We start from the raw sequence: 16925 nt of genomic DNA, 5'->3' as shown, positions 1-16925 counted from the left end.
TATGTAAAGAGGGTTTGAAAAGCTCACTTAAGGGAGGCTTTGGCTAATCACAGATTTGAACCAGTATAGGTTTGACACCCCCGTTCGGACATTCTTCATACAGTTTAGAAATACCTTTTGTTGATTTTACTGAAGTTGATTCCTTACTAACTTAGATTAGAGATGTATTGTATACATTCAGTGTACATTCCAGAGATTCATCTAGCACAAAAGTTTTGATCTGGTATCTTGTTCTTTACTGTAAATGTTGCTTAACTTTCAACGACTACAAAGGTGTCCTTTGTGCATTTGAGGTTTACGTGGCTGCTATGTTGGTCTGCCGTGACTCTGAAAAGGGCTTCATACTCAACCTCCTCTAGTCAAAGTCTGTCTCTGAATGTGTAAGAACCTGGTCAGCCAAGAGTGGCAGCTTTAGATGCATATATTTCACACATGTGCTTATCAGTGATCTGTATAATCAATGTACGGCTATTTTCTGGATATTGCATTGAGATGAGACTTGGATTCTGGGGAAGTAGTGCTTCCATCAGTATCCAGCTAGGGATGTTCCTCAGCCCGCTTCCTGAGGAATGTCAAAGTGGGGCTCTGTGAAGCAAACTAACGAACCAGAGTAATGCTTGTTCTCCACAAAGCCCTGCTGATCTTCCCTTTTCTGTGTAGCTTAAATTCTGTCGCTCCTGGAGAGAGACAGAGGAACTGAGAGATGGTTTAGATGGGGGAATTAAGGGTGGCTACAGGATAGACTGCAGGGCGTGAGGGTCAAGTATATGTGTACTCTCTTGTAGCCAGTACTGCTTACAAGGGTTCTGTGGCTGCATGGCCAGGTACGTGCATTCTGGCTCTGTATGAAGATAACACTACCACAATAAATCTTGTTCTTTTTATATTAAAGCTGTATATAGTTTGGTCAAGTAACTTTAGAGTCCTATGGGATGCACAAGTCCTGTGAAGGTAGGGTTAGTTCACATGTAACTGGAAAAAGCTTAATTTCCAGATAAAATAATATAGTGTCTGATTGAAAAGGAGGACAGTTTTTAGATACTAAGGAAAAGGTACCAACAATAATGTGACTGGGGCGGGATGAGGTTACCGTTATCCTGCTCCTTCGTGAGTTAAATAACCAAAGAGGCTTTCTCTAAAGTTGCATGAGTCAGTCAAGAGGTCTAACTGAAGGAGAGTCAAGCTCTCCAGTGTGTTTAGACAATAGGCGTAACTTTACTTCACAGCAAGAGTTGTGTGGTTATGCTTGTTGTTTTTTGTACAAGTGTGCCTACACTAATACCATTGCAGTAGTGAAAATCCTTGCTCTGTACACTGTATCTGCACTGGTGCAAAAAGTCACTGCTCAGACAAGGCCAACAGTCCAGCGAGAGCTTTCTGTGTTCTGTAACTAAAGATCACCTTGTGGCTACTTCTCTGGGTGCACGCGCTGAGATCCAGAACATCAGAAAGCTCCCTGTGTGCAGAGTGTGGCTTTAGGGAAGGCTGAATGCTGGTCACTGTGGGTGGGAGTTAGTCATTTCACTGTTCATCTGTATGTGAAGATCCAGTTAAACAAGCTGTTCTCTCTAAAAAGTGAAGTGGGATAGAAAGAACTGGCATGTTCAGCAGAATTTCTAAAATTAAATGTTCTATTAGGAATCTCTACTGGTTCTTACTTTGGTCCTTGGTGAACTGTGAGTTCACTCTTGTCTCATTCTAGATTTTTATATCTCAATCATTATATTCTGTTTGCCAAGTATTCTGTTCTGCAGTAAATTAATTTACCACCCGAACAAAAGAAATAGGAAAATAGTCAGTTGTTTCATGCTAGTTTTCTGAGCTGCTGGCTATGGAGGATCTTGAATTTGCTATAGAATTACTGTTACTGGATCTCTCTTGATGCAACTATATGTTGTTTGTTCTAGATTCAGAAACTCTGTGACCGCGTAGCTTCATCTACTTTATTGGATGATCGAAGGGATGCCGTACGTGCTCTCAAATCATTATCAAAGGTATGTGTTATATTTTTTCTATAGTGCCGTGAACGTATACAATGCCTTTTGTGGCATTCCATTTAAAAGTGTTGTCTGCAGTTTGCACAATATTACTAATTTCATTTTTAATACTACTCTTAATGTTTTATTTTCTGGACAGAAATATCGCCTGGAGGTGGGGTTCCAGGCTATGGAACATCTTATCAATGTTCTCCAGACAGACCGGTAAGCACATTTTAACTTCTGAAAATGAACTCAGTGGCAGTTTTCTCAGACTACATCCTGAAATAGTATTTAATAAAACTAAACCAGACCTGTAATTAATGTGAACAGAATGCTAAATTTTATTAGTAATTCTCCTGACGGATTAAACTTTGCTTACAGGACCTGCTTACAAACATGTACATAAGATAAGGAAGTAGGAAACAAAGAAATTTAGGGATGGCAAATTATAATAGCGATAAGGTAATAATGGCGGTACAGAAGTGTGTGTAAATACAGCAGAAACTTGCTAATTTTAAAATATGTAAAATTAGTCCTGTCTGGATGACTAACAAATCAGAAGTCATGATATTAATAGACTAAAGAATCAAGTATATAAATATTAACAAATGTGTTAGGGCAAAAGGAGGATAAGATATTATTTAACAATTTGTAATTAGGAGGACTAAATGTGGAATCAGTCAGTCTTATTGACTGGTGTACATAATTTGGAGGGGTGGTACAATGTTTTTTATATGGAACAGCGTTCATTTTGACAGGTTAAGGCTTTGGAGTACTAGAATAACTATAGCTTACTGGTGTTGAAAGTGCTGCTGTCAAGGGAAAAATGAAATGCCCCATGTCAGAAGGAAGAACATAGATTATTTATATACAGCTGCCTCGCCAGTTGATCTAATTATAGCATTTGACGGCACTGTGTGTAGTAACTTCCTCTTTGTATTTTCATCCACTACCGTGGCATCACCATCATGTGCTGCTCTTTCCCTTCCACTTTGGAAGCATGTAATAATGTACTCTCCTACCCACCTGCATATCCACACACAGCTAGGGTAAGAAATAATCACAAGGGTGTCCAGCTTGTACGTTGCCTGCACGAGGACCTTGGACTCCCAGGTGGAAGTAAGGAGGGTGGTGGGCAGGAGAGCATCTTCTCACATCAAAACCAAGAAAAAGAGGGAATTGAATGCCAGGGCAGGTCAATAGCCTGATATTGGCACCAAGGGTTGGCAGCTTCCCCTTGGAAACGTATTGTACAGGGCTAGAAAACAAGCACTGGTGAGCTAGAGACCCCGCTGACCCTATTGGTATGGCTGCAGTGAAATACCAGAGACAGGAAGTAAGCAGGCATTTCTCCCCTGGGAACCCTCCCATATGGCCAAAGGACGGACAGACAGTAGGAGCAGAGGGCTTGCCTGTGACTGCTACTCAGCCTGGAAGGGGGGCATTCACTTTGGGGGGTCCAGCTCTCTTAATTTACATCTGCTGTGTTGCCCACATACACTTCCCCTGCTGCTCTCTGCTACCCAAGTAGGGGAGGAAAACAACTGAAAGGCAGGTAAATTCTGAAATAGACTTGTTTTAAGAAGGCTCCCCTGGTCACTGAAATCCACTGGTCACAAGTTCCCAGAGGGAAAGAACAACCGCCACAGGTATCTGAATATTGTCTGACCTGTAGGGTAGGAACGATTGGTACGCAAGTTACTGCAGCCCAGATGCCCAGCAGCCAGCTCTGAGTCGAGACAGTTATATACAGAGGAAAATAGAGAATATGTTAAGTGTAGAGGAGTGTTGCACTTAGATTAATCCTTAGGTTGGTTCACAGATCTGGGACTCGGCTTTCAAAACTAACTTTCCTTCGCTGCTCGGGTTGCTGGAAGTTGGAGTCATGCAGACGTCGTGCTTGTCACTTGTCTTGCACTATCACACTGATCTAGACTTGTCTTGGGCTTGTGCCTTGGTAGTAACCCTGTCTGTGTTCTTTCTCTGACTTAACATAAGCGTGGGGACACAGGAATGTTAGGCAGGAATGTTACTTGTATGGGGTAGGACAGAGTAGCAAAATGGGGAATAACTTGCTGGCTTTTAGCAAAGGGCCTTGGATCCCAGGCTTCGGGGAATAAAAAATGCTATGGGGATTGGCTTGCCCTTGGAAGGGATGGTGTGGGAGGGACAAGCAAGAAGGAAGGCTCAGTGAAGATTAGGGAAGCCCCTGGCTGGAGGAGAGGGTGGCCAGCTGAGAGTAAATTTCTCCCTATAAAACTGAGAATAAGAGCTTAGTGACCGAAAGGTAAAGGTTCATAGTTCTAAATCTGTGCTTTGCTCCGGGAACAGTGTCTTTTGCTAAATTATTTTCATGAACCTGCACATGGGAGTGTTCTCACCAATTTCTACCATCTCTAGGATTATTGAAGTGGCTTTCTGTTGTCCCTCTGGGATGTCTTATAACTGCTTAAGAGCAACTGAAGCAACTTTAGTTTGACAGGAATGATTAGCCTCCGGTGTTAACTTCTGAAATTGTGAGCTCATTATTAATGTCTCGTTCAGTGGTGTTCAACCTGCAGCCCAGTCAGCAGACCGCTGCGGTCCATGTGACATCCTCAGGGACATACAGGTAGCATTGGATGCGGCCCACATAAAACATTGTGGGCCGCATATGTGGCCCGCAATGGTAAATAGGTTGAGAACCACTGGTCTAGTGTGAGAGTCACTTTTGTTGACAAAGTCTTTGTGGTGTAACTTAACAGAATAGCATGTTGATATTACCCCTGCATGCTAAGAAATATGTCTCCTGCCAGTCAGATAGATAGCCTTTGAGCAAAAAGAGAGAACATTTAAACTTCCAGCATGCTACTGTTTAAGTGTGTGAAACTTTATTCATGTTGATGGAAATAGTGATTTTTAAACTAGGTGACCATGTGTAGTGCACAGGCATCTTTCCGCTTGAGCACACTTTGATACTTGACTTTATTCCCACCTAGACAGTGCTATGTGAGTGGCATATGCAGATTCATATGTTGATCCAAGTAGAAAAATAAACCATCTTGGTTTGTATAGTCATGTGTTACTGGACGAGTTACATTTCTTCTGCACTTCTCCCATCCAAGTACGATCTTCCTCTTTTCTCTGATTTGAGTTGCTTCTTCCAACTTCTAGACTTCTTTATCCCAGCCCAGAAATGTTCCTCTTCTGTGTTTCAAGTAAACGTATTGTTCCACTCTTCCCATGGTCTCTTCATAGGCTGTGTCTAAACTAAAGACCTTACAGTGGCACAGCTGTACTAATCACTATAAGATCTCCCAAGTAGCCACTCTTTGCTGGCAGGAGAGAGCTCTCCTGCTGGCATAATTAAACCACCCCCAATGACCAGCATTAGCTATGTTGGCAGGAGAGCCTCTCTTGCCAACATAGTGCTGTCCACACCAGTGCTTTTGTTGGTGAAACTTATGTCGGTCAGGGGTGTAGTTTTTTTCACATAGGGTGACCAGATGTCCCAATTTTATAGGGACAATCCCGATATTTGGTGCTTTTTCTTATATAGGCGCCTATTACCCCCCACCTCCTGTCCCGATTTTTCACACTTCCTATCTGATCACCCTATCTTCACACCCTTGACCAACAAAAGATTTTTCCACAAATGTGCTAGTGTAGACAAATCCATAGTTTCAACATGTTACTTTCTGTGGCTTCCCTCATGCTCAATTCCCTGACTGATTGCAATAGAAACACTTAATTTTGTTCTACAGAAAATTGGTTTCTTGAGCTAATGCTGCGGCTACACATGATCAAAAGTTCTGCTGTCCTAAAGCTCAGCAACGCTGTAGGGTCAGCACTTATGATCTGTAAAACCAGGCTTTTACAAAAAACAATATCCGTATATGTTTCCATTTTATACCAACAGAATGCTATTGCCATTTAAGTTAAAGTTCTTTTGCTTGATTTGCAATCCACACGTGAGCGTTCAGATCTGAGAATCGGAAAACGGAACTGATTGGGAACTGGCTGTAAATATAACAGAAGTGGCTATTCTGTTTTTACTCTGGAAGCTGAATGCAGTACAGAATGTAAACCGTAAATGGTGAAAAGAAAACTTGATTTTTAAAATGCCTTTAGTTTTACTTAAGTAGATGGTTTAAATTTGCTCCTCTTCCTGAAGAACTCTGAAGTGTGGGGTACTACAGAGTGCCATGCGGTCACCCCTCCTCTCCAATCTGTGGAGGGGGGCCATTTTAAGGGTTAGCGAAGAGCATGGAAACGCAGTGTTTTCAGTAAGCTGCTGACACCCAACTGTGTGTCTATGTCGTTTGACTTGGACCATGCAGTTCAACACCTCAACCAATGTCTAGCTGAGATTAGGGCATGGATGAAAGCGAGCTGCCTAGGATCAATCCAGACAAGACTTAGGTGATGATGGTGGGTTGGGGGAAGCAACTGAAGAGTATGTCCACCATTAATTACTTGGTCCATAAATAGTGGGGTTATTTTAAACCCTGTAGCTACTGTTTGGCAGTTCTATTACAGCAGTAACTCAGTGATCTTTTTCCCATCTGTGTCTGGTTAGAAGGTTGCTGCCTTTCCTTTCTTATGCGTCCCTGGCTACTGTTATCCATTTTGTTTCCTCAAGATTAGACTATTGCAATGCTCCCTATATTGGTCTACACCTTAATAAAACCATTCAGAGACTGAAGCTTATTGAGAAGGACATCTTGCTGGTAGCATGTGATACCGTTGCTCTGGGATCTGTACTGGTTGCCCGTTGATCCCCCAGTAGAGTTCAAGGTGTTGGTTTTGATGGGTAAAGCCCTAAATGGCCTGAGACTGTCTTAGTGGAGGGATTGCCTCTGACTCTGTGCCATACTGCCGCACAGTGGTCAGCAGGGGCACTCAAGCTGGATCACCCTTACAAAAGAGGATGTTGGCAGGAAGTTCCATGTGACTGTTCTGAGACTCTGGAACTGCTCCCCACTTAGGTCTGAAATAGCCTGAACTTGGTGCTTTTCAAGGCGCGCTGCAAAAGTGACAGATGTTTGATGGGGTTTTTGGAGAGGGCTGAGGGTTAGCGTCTCACAACTTTGAAGTGGGGGAAAGAGTCCAACTGTCTGGCTAGCGGAGTTCCTGGTGAAATTACTTCTGCTTCTAGAACTTTGTGTTGTATTATCTACGACCTTGGAAAGATGTCCCTTTATTTTAAATCTAAATTTGTTTACAGCGTTAAGTACAAAATCTTAAAGTGCAAAACTCTTAAGATCTTGAAATCTCCATGAAATACCTTGATTTCTTAAGAGATGTCTTTGTTAACTGATGTGCTAAAGGAATTAATCTAGATATGTGATCCAGGTTCCATTAGCAAACATCACTGCATCAAACGCAACTTGAAAAAAAAGCAAACAAATGGTAGTTCATGCTGATCAACTTGTGTAGTTGATCTTGAAATGAGGTTTTTGGAGATACTCAGAAGAGATGGAATGGCTTCTGAAATGAAAGGCATGGTGGTAGTTACATTGCTAAGCATTTTTGAACTGGCTCTTAATTTCTGAAGTGATTACATCTAAGGGGAATGAAAGTAGGGAAGAAGATTTTGAACTCTACCGTGATTACACAGTTCCACATCTGTAAAGTATTCCAATGTAAAAAAAATCCTGTGACAACATAGGGTTTTCATTTACTACAGTTGTCACTGCTAATATGTCTGTCTGCACTAGGAAGGAAATAATATAAAGCAAAAAAAAAAAGTGGAAATAAGTCATTAAAGAAAAGTGTTACTTCTGTTCACAGTTCAGATTCCGAAATAATTGGTTATGCTTTGGACACTCTCTACAATATAGTATCGAATGATCTAGAAGAGGAAGAACAAGGTAAGCTTGCGGGAGTAACAATTGTCGTCACTTCCTGAAGTTAAATGCAGCTTTGATGTTTACTCTATAATGATTTACATTCAAATGATAAAAATGTAATGGTATGCAGTTTACGAAACACTGTTCCTTTAATGGGTCCTTTCTTATGATAGTACCGCTACAATCATTTGTCTGAATGCAAGGAATATTGGTCAACAGTAACTTGCGTTGTAGTAATATGAAATCCTTTAACCCATTTCTTTCTGTAAGTACGTATTTGGAATAAGTATCTGTTTCAGTGGGGATTTTCTCTGTAGTTTCATACTGAAATACAACAGTGCTCCACAGAAGGGTTATCTGACACTAGACTTAAATTGTGTTTGCAGATTAGTCAATATCTGGTACTTAAAGCTAAAACTGAGATGAGTGGCCCTGATTAAACGATAGGCTTCCTTTTTGCTCACTTACCAATGACTGTTCCTTAGAAAATATGGATTCCTTGAAAGCCAAAGGTGGCTGTGCATGAGTGTGAGAATATTTTCGTTGCCAGCCATGCAATGACTGTCAATTTAGGTTGGAAATAATAATAATACAACCCAACAAACACCTCTTCCCCTCCCACACTAGTATTTCCACATCTGACCAGAGGCATAATACATTTGGTCTTGAAACTTGATGTTTTTAGCTGCTCGTTGTTATAACAACTTATAAGAAGAAAATGGTAACCAAGGGATTAAATAGGAGGCTTAGGCATCCTGACGTGGGTTCCCAGTTCATTGTTAAATGATAAAATCACATCTAGGCAAATTTAGAACGAGACTATTTGATTGATCATTGGAGGCCTTTGAAGGCTTTTTCTTGAACTGTAGATAAAATTGACAGTCTTGCAAAATGATTACTGCTAAAAATGTTCCTTAAATAGCCTAATATAAACATAAAATCGTTAGAGAATCTCCTGTAAATCATAATTCTGATTTGGGGAAAAGGGTACTTCACGTTAAAGACTGTATATTGGAATTTGCTCCCTTTTACTATTAACCAGTAAGAGCTGGGGAAATTCCTGCTGCGTAGAATGGGGTAAAACAGCTATCCAGGTGAGCAAAAATCTCAAGTTTTCAGGCTGTTGGGCAGAGTGAGGGGCCTTGGGTACAGCAGCAACGAGCTGTCAGACAGGAGCTGGACGGGCCTGGCTCGTGTTGGCCAGGCACACAGGGCCTACACTTCTCCGCATGCCCGAGGCTGAGCCTCAGTCAGTAAGACATCTGCAGTGCTCTAGTAACCGTCTGTGGCAACTGAGGAATGGAGAGATTGGGTCTGGACTTCCTGGCTGCAATCAAGTAATTCGTAGGCAGCTACCTCTGCCAGAAAGGCAGGCCGCAGTTTAATGTAACAAGTAAAGCCAGAGTGGGCTGTGTAGTAAAACAAACTACAATTTTGCTGCTGCAAAACACAATTTGAATTGACTTTTCCAGGAGACAGCGTTTCTCCTTTGTTTGGTTACGGCCTTTTGCAATTGCACAAGTAGCGGCTTCTGCTTCCATTGGAAAACCAGTCCTTGGCTAGCTTCTTAGTTTAAACACTCTAACCAATAGACCCACATCCATACTCACTGTTGGTTTTAAAAATAAAAGTGTCCAGCACACCAGACCACTTTATTGGCTTTTGGGGGTTTTAAAGAAAACTCATCACCCCAAACCAGCAAAAGAAGGTCTGAAGGCCGCGTCAGAGCATGGACATAACATATGCCGCGTCAGAGCATGGACATAACATATGCAACGGAGTAGACTTAGGAAAATGAGAAACTTAGATATAAATGCATTTTCCAAAATTCATGGCATGCTAAATATCCATGGTTTGCTCATATATTGCATCCCTCATACAGCTCAAGAGCATTGCAAGTAACCAGAGGACACTTACCACCTGGTTGTTGATTTCAATTCTGTGTAACACTGCTACTGTGCGGCTGGATATTTTTTTCAGTTTTGTACTTGAAAAGCTGATACTGGGTTTTGGGGTAGAACAGTTCCTTACACAAGTTCTCCGAAAGTTTGAGCAATGTATCCCAGAAGAGAGGTCGTGCTGGTAGGTGTGTAGGTTGACCAATACATAGAACGTAATGTAATGTCAAGATATGGGCAGAAATGGAAAAGTGCATGCGCGCTTTTCTAGAATTGTTGTGCCTTCCCTTGCATTGCTGAATGAGACTTGCGGCCTGAAATGCTCAAAGAAACTAAGAAGAAGTATGGGAATCTTGCTTCAAATTCCCACCTTATTGTTTCCCTCTCTTTCTTATTCCTGTTCCCGCAAGTTCATTCAGCTGCCTCGTCTCGTGCAGTCTCCTTTATCGAAGGCACAGGCATCGCTAGTAAAATCTAGAGCTGTAATTTGGAGTTTCTGAACATATAGGCAGCACTGGTGCAGGGAGTTTTTTGGCACTGGCCTTGATAGACTACCCCCCAAAGGAGGGGGGCTCTGACATAAGAACATTATGCTCAAACGGCCGTTAAAAACAAAAATTACTGGCCTAGTATTACGTGCGTGATCAGAAGTACTGCAGGAGTACAGGGTTGTCTTGTTCTGCCACTTTCGTGACAATTAAAGTAATAACGGTGGCAGAATTTCAAGATGGCTGCCTTTGAAATCCATTATTAATTCTGCCGTCTTACGTGGACCACTGTTTTACTTGTGAACCTTTCTCTTCTTTTTTTCCCCTCCTTTTGTCTACCTTTACAGACGATCTGGAAGGTAAAAACCTCAATTTATATAGCATGCTGCTTTTACTAGTCATAGTTGCTAATCACAGTTATTTTTCACCTTCGCTCTCTTCACTGTTAAAAAGGACACTGTAAGACATTTTTATAATCCTTACTAAATTCTTTTCATAATCTTTCTTCTCTCAAATTTAAAACTCAATTTCTTAAATTTGTTTTTGTACCTGAAATGTGTGTGTTTCCCATTATGCTCAGGTACTTATCAGTTTGTGGACATGTTAGTCTGTCCCATGATTCTAAGTGGGTTTATTGACATTCCAACAGTCTAAATACTTCTCGGTTAACTATTTAATGAAAGTGGATACCAGGGCTCAGCACAAGATTTTGGTGAGCAAGTATGGACACATAGAATTCTTGTGTCTAGAAGAAGCATTAAAGGACTTAAGAGGAACTGTCATACAGAACAATAGTCAAGCTTTGAACCTTCCAGCCTTCACAGTGTCCCTTTTAAGTAATACACGATAATGCCATATTCTTACTACTTTCCTTTCCTGGGTCTAGTTGCCCACTTACACACTTGTTTGTTCCTCATCTGTTAATCTCAGGTTTCAGAGTGGCAGCCGTGTTAGTCTGTATCCGCAAAAAGAAAAGGAAGACTTGGGATGCGTTTAGCGTGTTTTAACAAATCAACTAAGACTGGTTGTTTGAAAAGCGGTATTTGTTACTGAAACATCTAAAACTAATCTTCATAAACACAGATCCCTCATCCCCTCCACTCGCAGAATTTAAGTATGACTTCACATAACAATAGCCAGTCTAGAGCATCTGCAATAATGTAATTGACCAGTGTGTGGGAAATCAAAGTTGAAGTAGTATCCTTTGGATGTATTACCTCTTTCTTTTTCGTCATGCCCTCTTCAGCTTTCCCTTCCATTCTAACTTTCAGTTTAATTTTTCTGATTTTCCTTTTCCATATTTCCTTTACCATTAAATGCTCTTAAGATTTTTCTGGTGTTTGGCCCTTGCATATGATAGTCTAGGACAGGGGTTTTCAAACTGGGGGGTTGGGACCCTTCAGGGGTCGCGAGGTTATTACATGGGGGGAGGTGTCAAGAGCTGTCAGCTTCCACCTCAAGCCCTGCTTTGTCTCCACCATTTATAATGGTGTTAAATATATAAAAATGTGGTTTTAATTTATAACGGGGGAGGGTCGCACTCAGAGGCTTGCTATGTGAAAGGGGTCACCAGTGCAGAAGTTTGAGAACCACTGGTCTAGGACCTATTGAATGGGAACAAAACTATTGGAGGAAATAGACCCCTCCGCACACTGATAAAAGGAAATGGATGTTGGGTTTACCACTCAGAACCCTCTTGAGCATCAAGACAATAGAACTTAAGGGCATGTGTTCATGTGAGTCTGCTAGTAACTGAACTTGGTTTTTTTCTGAAAGCTGTGGGTGAACTGCAAGTTGTAAAGTCTTGCTCCTTGTGGTCTGTGAGAATGTTGTATCAGGTTCGCATGGGTTCCGCTGTAGAATCGACTTGTCCAGTTTTTTGTGAAGTCGTGTGCGCACATTGGTTTTCATTGTTATCCGAAGGGAAGGAAAGAGTTATCAACTTCCTAGACTAAAATCTCAAACGCAACAGTTAACCTTCGATGACCCTATTTTTTCCAAATCAATGGCACTCAAATGACTGCTTCATTGGAAGAAATACATTTAACTTGTGTGTGTGTGTGTGTGTGTGTGTGTGTACGTACCTATGATAGAAAATGACCAATTTAAATTTTTGCTACCAACAATTTAATAATGGAAAAACATAGCAAATTAAGAGTTAGACTCCAAAGGGCACTTCAGTGGTTGAACAAATGCTGACTTGTGTGACCTTTGAAGAAAAGGTCAAAGGCAAACAGCTTCGCCTTGTTCTACCACTGTCCAGATTGTGTGCCAAAACTCAAATTCGTGGGCAGTTTGTCACCCTGTTACAAGTCTCTACATTATGGAGGCAGCAGTAGCAACTCCATGGTTAAGTCTGTATGGAGACTTGCGATTAAAGCAGAACTAAATTACTTTTGTTCTGCAAATAATTGACCTGAATTGATCAGCCAAATTTGGCCGAATAATTCAGTAGCTCTGTAGAGAGTGTTCTGTGTAATGTGCTTCGTAAACTCTTTGATAACGTTTGCAGATGAAGCGTATAAAACTGCTTCTCTCACAGTAATGCCCTGTGTTCTGCACGCTACTTCGAGTTCCTCTAGTTTAACAGCAATAATCCACAAACTCTTCTTGAGCTAATTGATGACTTCTTGGGTGTGGGCCACTTTTGACACGTTAAAATTAAACCCTAACAAAATTCTTCATATTCAGGGTAACGGCTGAGTTATGCAAAGGTTTAGGTGGTGCCAGAACAACCTGTGTTAGCCGCTTCTGTTAACGAGAGCTGTCCTGCTGAGTCACTTGGGAAGTAGGTAGGGCAGCCGGGAGCATGGGTGGGGGGGGCGGCGCTATCAGGGGGAGATGTGGCTCTGAGGTCATGTGGGAATGGGCAGCACAGAGAATGAGTGGGGCTTGGGAGAGCTTAAGAGGGTGAGTGAGGCTTTAGGGGAATGCGGGCATTTTAGCAGCAGGCTTCAGGTGGGTAGGGAAGGACAGAGGCTTGTACCCAGGAGAGGAGGCCTGGGGTTAGCGCCTTTTGACTGCGCTGAGATTGGTGCTTGAAAGGTTCCCTAAGCGTTGCGGCTTCATTGAGCAGACAAGCCCTTCAAGTGGACACTAGGCTCTCTTGCCACTGACCCTCCCCCGCCACAGGTCCTTTGCATCCATTCCAGTCTGCCCAACTAAAATATTGCTGTTTCTCCATCCACCCCAGCCTCTAGACCTGATCACCCACCTGCTAGCTCGTCCCTTGGTTACTTGATGAACCATGGGACACCTTCATGGGAAACCAAAGGGGATGCAGGAATGTGGGGATGTGGGGAGATTGGGTTTACACGAAAAATCTGGGAGAGGGTGGAAGAAGCAGTAGGTAAAAGAGCTTTGCTCTAAATCACCTGTTTAGCAGAGTGCCACTTCTCTAAGTGGGGTGTCTCCTTCATCCACCTCGTGCACAGCCTGAATTTCCCTTCATCACCCCCATGCCCCTACTCTCTCACACTTCCTTCACCTGCACCCTAACATGCACCCGGTTTTACCATGTTGTACTCTTAGCATTGATATATATTGGTGTTTAAAATAGAGATGTATGGGGGCACTGGAGGGAGCACGTCATGATTCAGGGGGGTGGGGTAGGGAATAGGGGAGCGGGAACTGTACACTGGAGGATAAACATAAGGGGTAGGAGGAGAGTTGGTATTGGGGAACGGGTCTATGAATAGGAAGATCTCTGTGGGGCTGGTGGTAGATGGGGAGGTGTGGGTGGAAGGGAGACAGTGGATGTCTGTGGTGACGTAACGGGGCTAATAGCTAGGCAGCATTGATAGGTGTGCAGGTGAGTAGCTGAGGGTTGATATGCTGGGACTATGGGGGGGAATTTCTAGCTCAGACTCTGTTTAAGGTTGTTCGAAAGCATTGTCCACCACCAGAGTCTGTAAAAAGTAATGAAATGAGCAGCTAGGGTAGTCGTCACCTTAACTACCCTCCATTCAGCAGTTCTGTTTCTCACCCTCATCTGCCACCTGGGACATAATGGAAAAACAAGTCTTAACTCTTACCATAAACAAAATAAACCAATGCGTGCCCACAATGTGCAGACTTCAGTTCTGTAACTTACACGCACCTGAGCATGGAAAGATCACCAACCTGAATCTCCCATTCACGTCTGTTAGAAATATTTAAGAGAATGTAAGTCACTCTGCAGTCACCATTAGCAGTCTGACACCATGCTACAGTTACACACCAGTACAAAATAAGAGACCTGCTTTTGATCTCTTTATGAAAGCTGTGTCAAGCCAGATGTTATGTACCAAAACACGTAACCAACACCTGTTCTCTTAGCTCAAGGGTTCCTGTTTGGGATCAAAGTGGCGATACGTGGCCTGTGGGAAGGGAGGTAGCTGAAGCTAGATGGGGAACTAATCATTGCAGTGAAACACTTAATTGCTTATTTCTTTGGTTTTTATGTGGATGATGCAGTCTAGCAACCATTAACGCCAAAGGTAACTTTTCTAATTACTACATTGGGTATGCACACAGGAGGCGATAAATTCTTTTCAGTTATTGAAATTGGTTTCTTAGTAGATCATATTATGTAACTTTGAGTCAAGTTCAGTTACTATATCTGGGTTGGAGAAGTGTTAAGTTTTTCTCACAGGATGTAGGAAGACTAACACAATGATTTCTGCCCTGGCAACTCTCTTCCCATTGTACCTTTTTTTGGGACAAGTAGAGTGAATGCAACTTAGGAAACTACACTTTCATTCAATATATTTTTAAGAGTCTGTGATATCATAATTAGCCCGGGGTTGCCTATCAATGAGTATGTGCAGAATGTAGTCATTCAGCATCAGATACAAAATAGCACTTACTTCTAAAATCTAATAAAGGGAGGACCACTGGTATTCCTAGATTAGATACTGCTAATTGTCGGCTGTTTCATTAAGATAGTCTTGCTATAGAAAATTACAGGTCTTGTTTCTGAAGGTGATCTTTATAGAGTCCAGCTGACTGTAGTCTGCAGTGGGGCTTTCCACAGGGTGAATGTGATGTGAGCTGCACAGTGCATGTGGAACCATTACACAGAGCAGGAAGGAGGGAGTATTGTGAAGGTTAGCATAAGTTTGGCAGGATTGTTTTTCTAATAGCATGTCAAGGATTAACTGAATCCAGTTTAACTCGGTAGATTATCATGAGATCTAATGTCTTTGACTAGTTAGTTTTTTTTCCCATTTAGTAATTATACAGCATTGAAAAATATGGTGCATATTACCATTGCCAAATTCCCTCATTGTGCTTGATGTGCAGGAAGCCACTGTAACTGTGACAAGTTTAGTTCATGCACATTCAGTTCTTCTGTATCTTAGGCGAGCAACAAGGAAGTTTATTTCGACGTGTTTCTGTGAGGCAGGCCCCTGTCCTTAGGCTGTATGGAGACAACCTCATTTCACTTAGGTCATCAAACATCATTGTATTGTAACAAACTTCTGCTGCTACTGACTGGAATTGGATTGAGCAAGTGATCTGCAACTGAAAGGCTTATCAGAGACCATATCAGAATCTAACTAAATGGGATTTTCCCTACAACCTCCGTTAGCTGAAAGACGGTTGTACCACAGACTCATATCGCTTCGTGACTGATTCTTATATTTAATATCCCATGATTATCCAAAGTCTTATCTAAACTTAGTTGTTGCTTTTCCATCATGTCTGGATGATGATTGGCATTGCCCAGTATGGGAAAATAGACACAGGATGCAACAGTATTCATGATACCTGGCCTGCTGTTTCAACACTCTTGGTGCCATCTTTGTTACTTCTCCAGTCTGTCCAACGTGAACATTTTAAATAACATATGTAAGACTGAACTACTTGTGTAGAACTTAAATAATTCTAGTCCAATGTCTAGACAGTGAATTGCCTTTATGAAATTAGTCCAAATCAAGATCTGAGTGGTTATTTTGCCATCAAGACATCTTAAAATTAATATCCCTTTTTTGGTGTGTCTTCAGTTTTTTTGTCACTGAACCGAAAAAAAAAACCTTTTTCAAGAGTAAATAAGTACTTGAACATGCAACTTTAGACGGTTTTACTCCTAAACTAAAAGCCTCGAAGGAGGCAGCAGTAAATCTACTTTGTCTTTGGAGAAGGTATTGAATGATCTTTGTGGCACACTTGTTCAGCTGTACACTTCACTTTGACTGCATGCAAACACTGAATCCCCAAGGCTGCTTCCTGTCCTTCATTTGAAAAGGCAGGTGTTCTCTGCTCTGTAAGAGCTGTTTGATCACTTGGGAGCGTGCTTGCATTTTGAGTGTGTGGTCATGTAGATAAGAAATGTGGCTCTGAGCAGACGTGACTGATGAAAATAGAATTTCTTGTAAACTGTGCAGTTAAAAATAGTCTAGATTTTATGAAGTATTTATCTGGGACCTGATCTGATTCCCATTAAAGTCAATGGCAAGACACCATCATCTTCAATGAAAGCTCAATCAGACTTCTGCTGAGTGAATTTATGGTTTTCCATTATTAAAATGAATTAGCTCCTCATTTACTGTTCTGACTTTGGGATAGAAAACACTTAGATTCTCTCTCATGTGTAAACCAATGTAAATACCAGATTCCAGCAATGATTACTGTAAAAACAAGATACATTTATGATTTAATATGGCAATAAGGATTCTTTGAACCTTGACTCATAAGTACCTTATATGGGCTGTGTGTTTATTGCAACCTGTTAAAAGAAGTTGTATA

The 16925-nt window shown here is 41.7% G+C and overlaps 1 protein-coding gene across 4 annotated transcripts in view; it reads left to right on the top strand.

The window, feature by feature from the left end:
* USO1 (USO1 vesicle transport factor) overlaps positions 1–16925 on the top strand; it is a 65588-nt gene that overhangs the window by 6017 nt on the left and 42646 nt on the right. For 2 of the 4 annotated variants that reach the window (XM_037896647.2, XM_037896645.2), the window contains exons 2-5: positions 1908–1994; positions 2137–2201; positions 7752–7831; positions 10544–10555. In XM_037896647.2, the coding sequence (XP_037752575.1) occupies positions 1908–1994; positions 2137–2201; positions 7752–7831; positions 10544–10555 (244 nt within the window). The remainder of the gene's footprint in view (positions 1–1907; positions 1995–2136; positions 2202–7751; positions 7832–10543; positions 10556–16925) is intronic. The other 2 variants (XM_037896646.2, XM_037896648.2) reach the window with 1 other exon arrangement.

Source organism: Chelonia mydas, chromosome 4 (genome assembly GCF_015237465.2).
Source record: "Chelonia mydas isolate rCheMyd1 chromosome 4, rCheMyd1.pri.v2, whole genome shotgun sequence".
In the NCBI taxonomy this organism is placed as follows: Eukaryota; Metazoa; Chordata; order Testudines; family Cheloniidae; genus Chelonia; species Chelonia mydas.
Note: the sequence above shows the minus strand (reverse complement) of the source record. Positions and strands in the feature narration are given on the sequence as shown.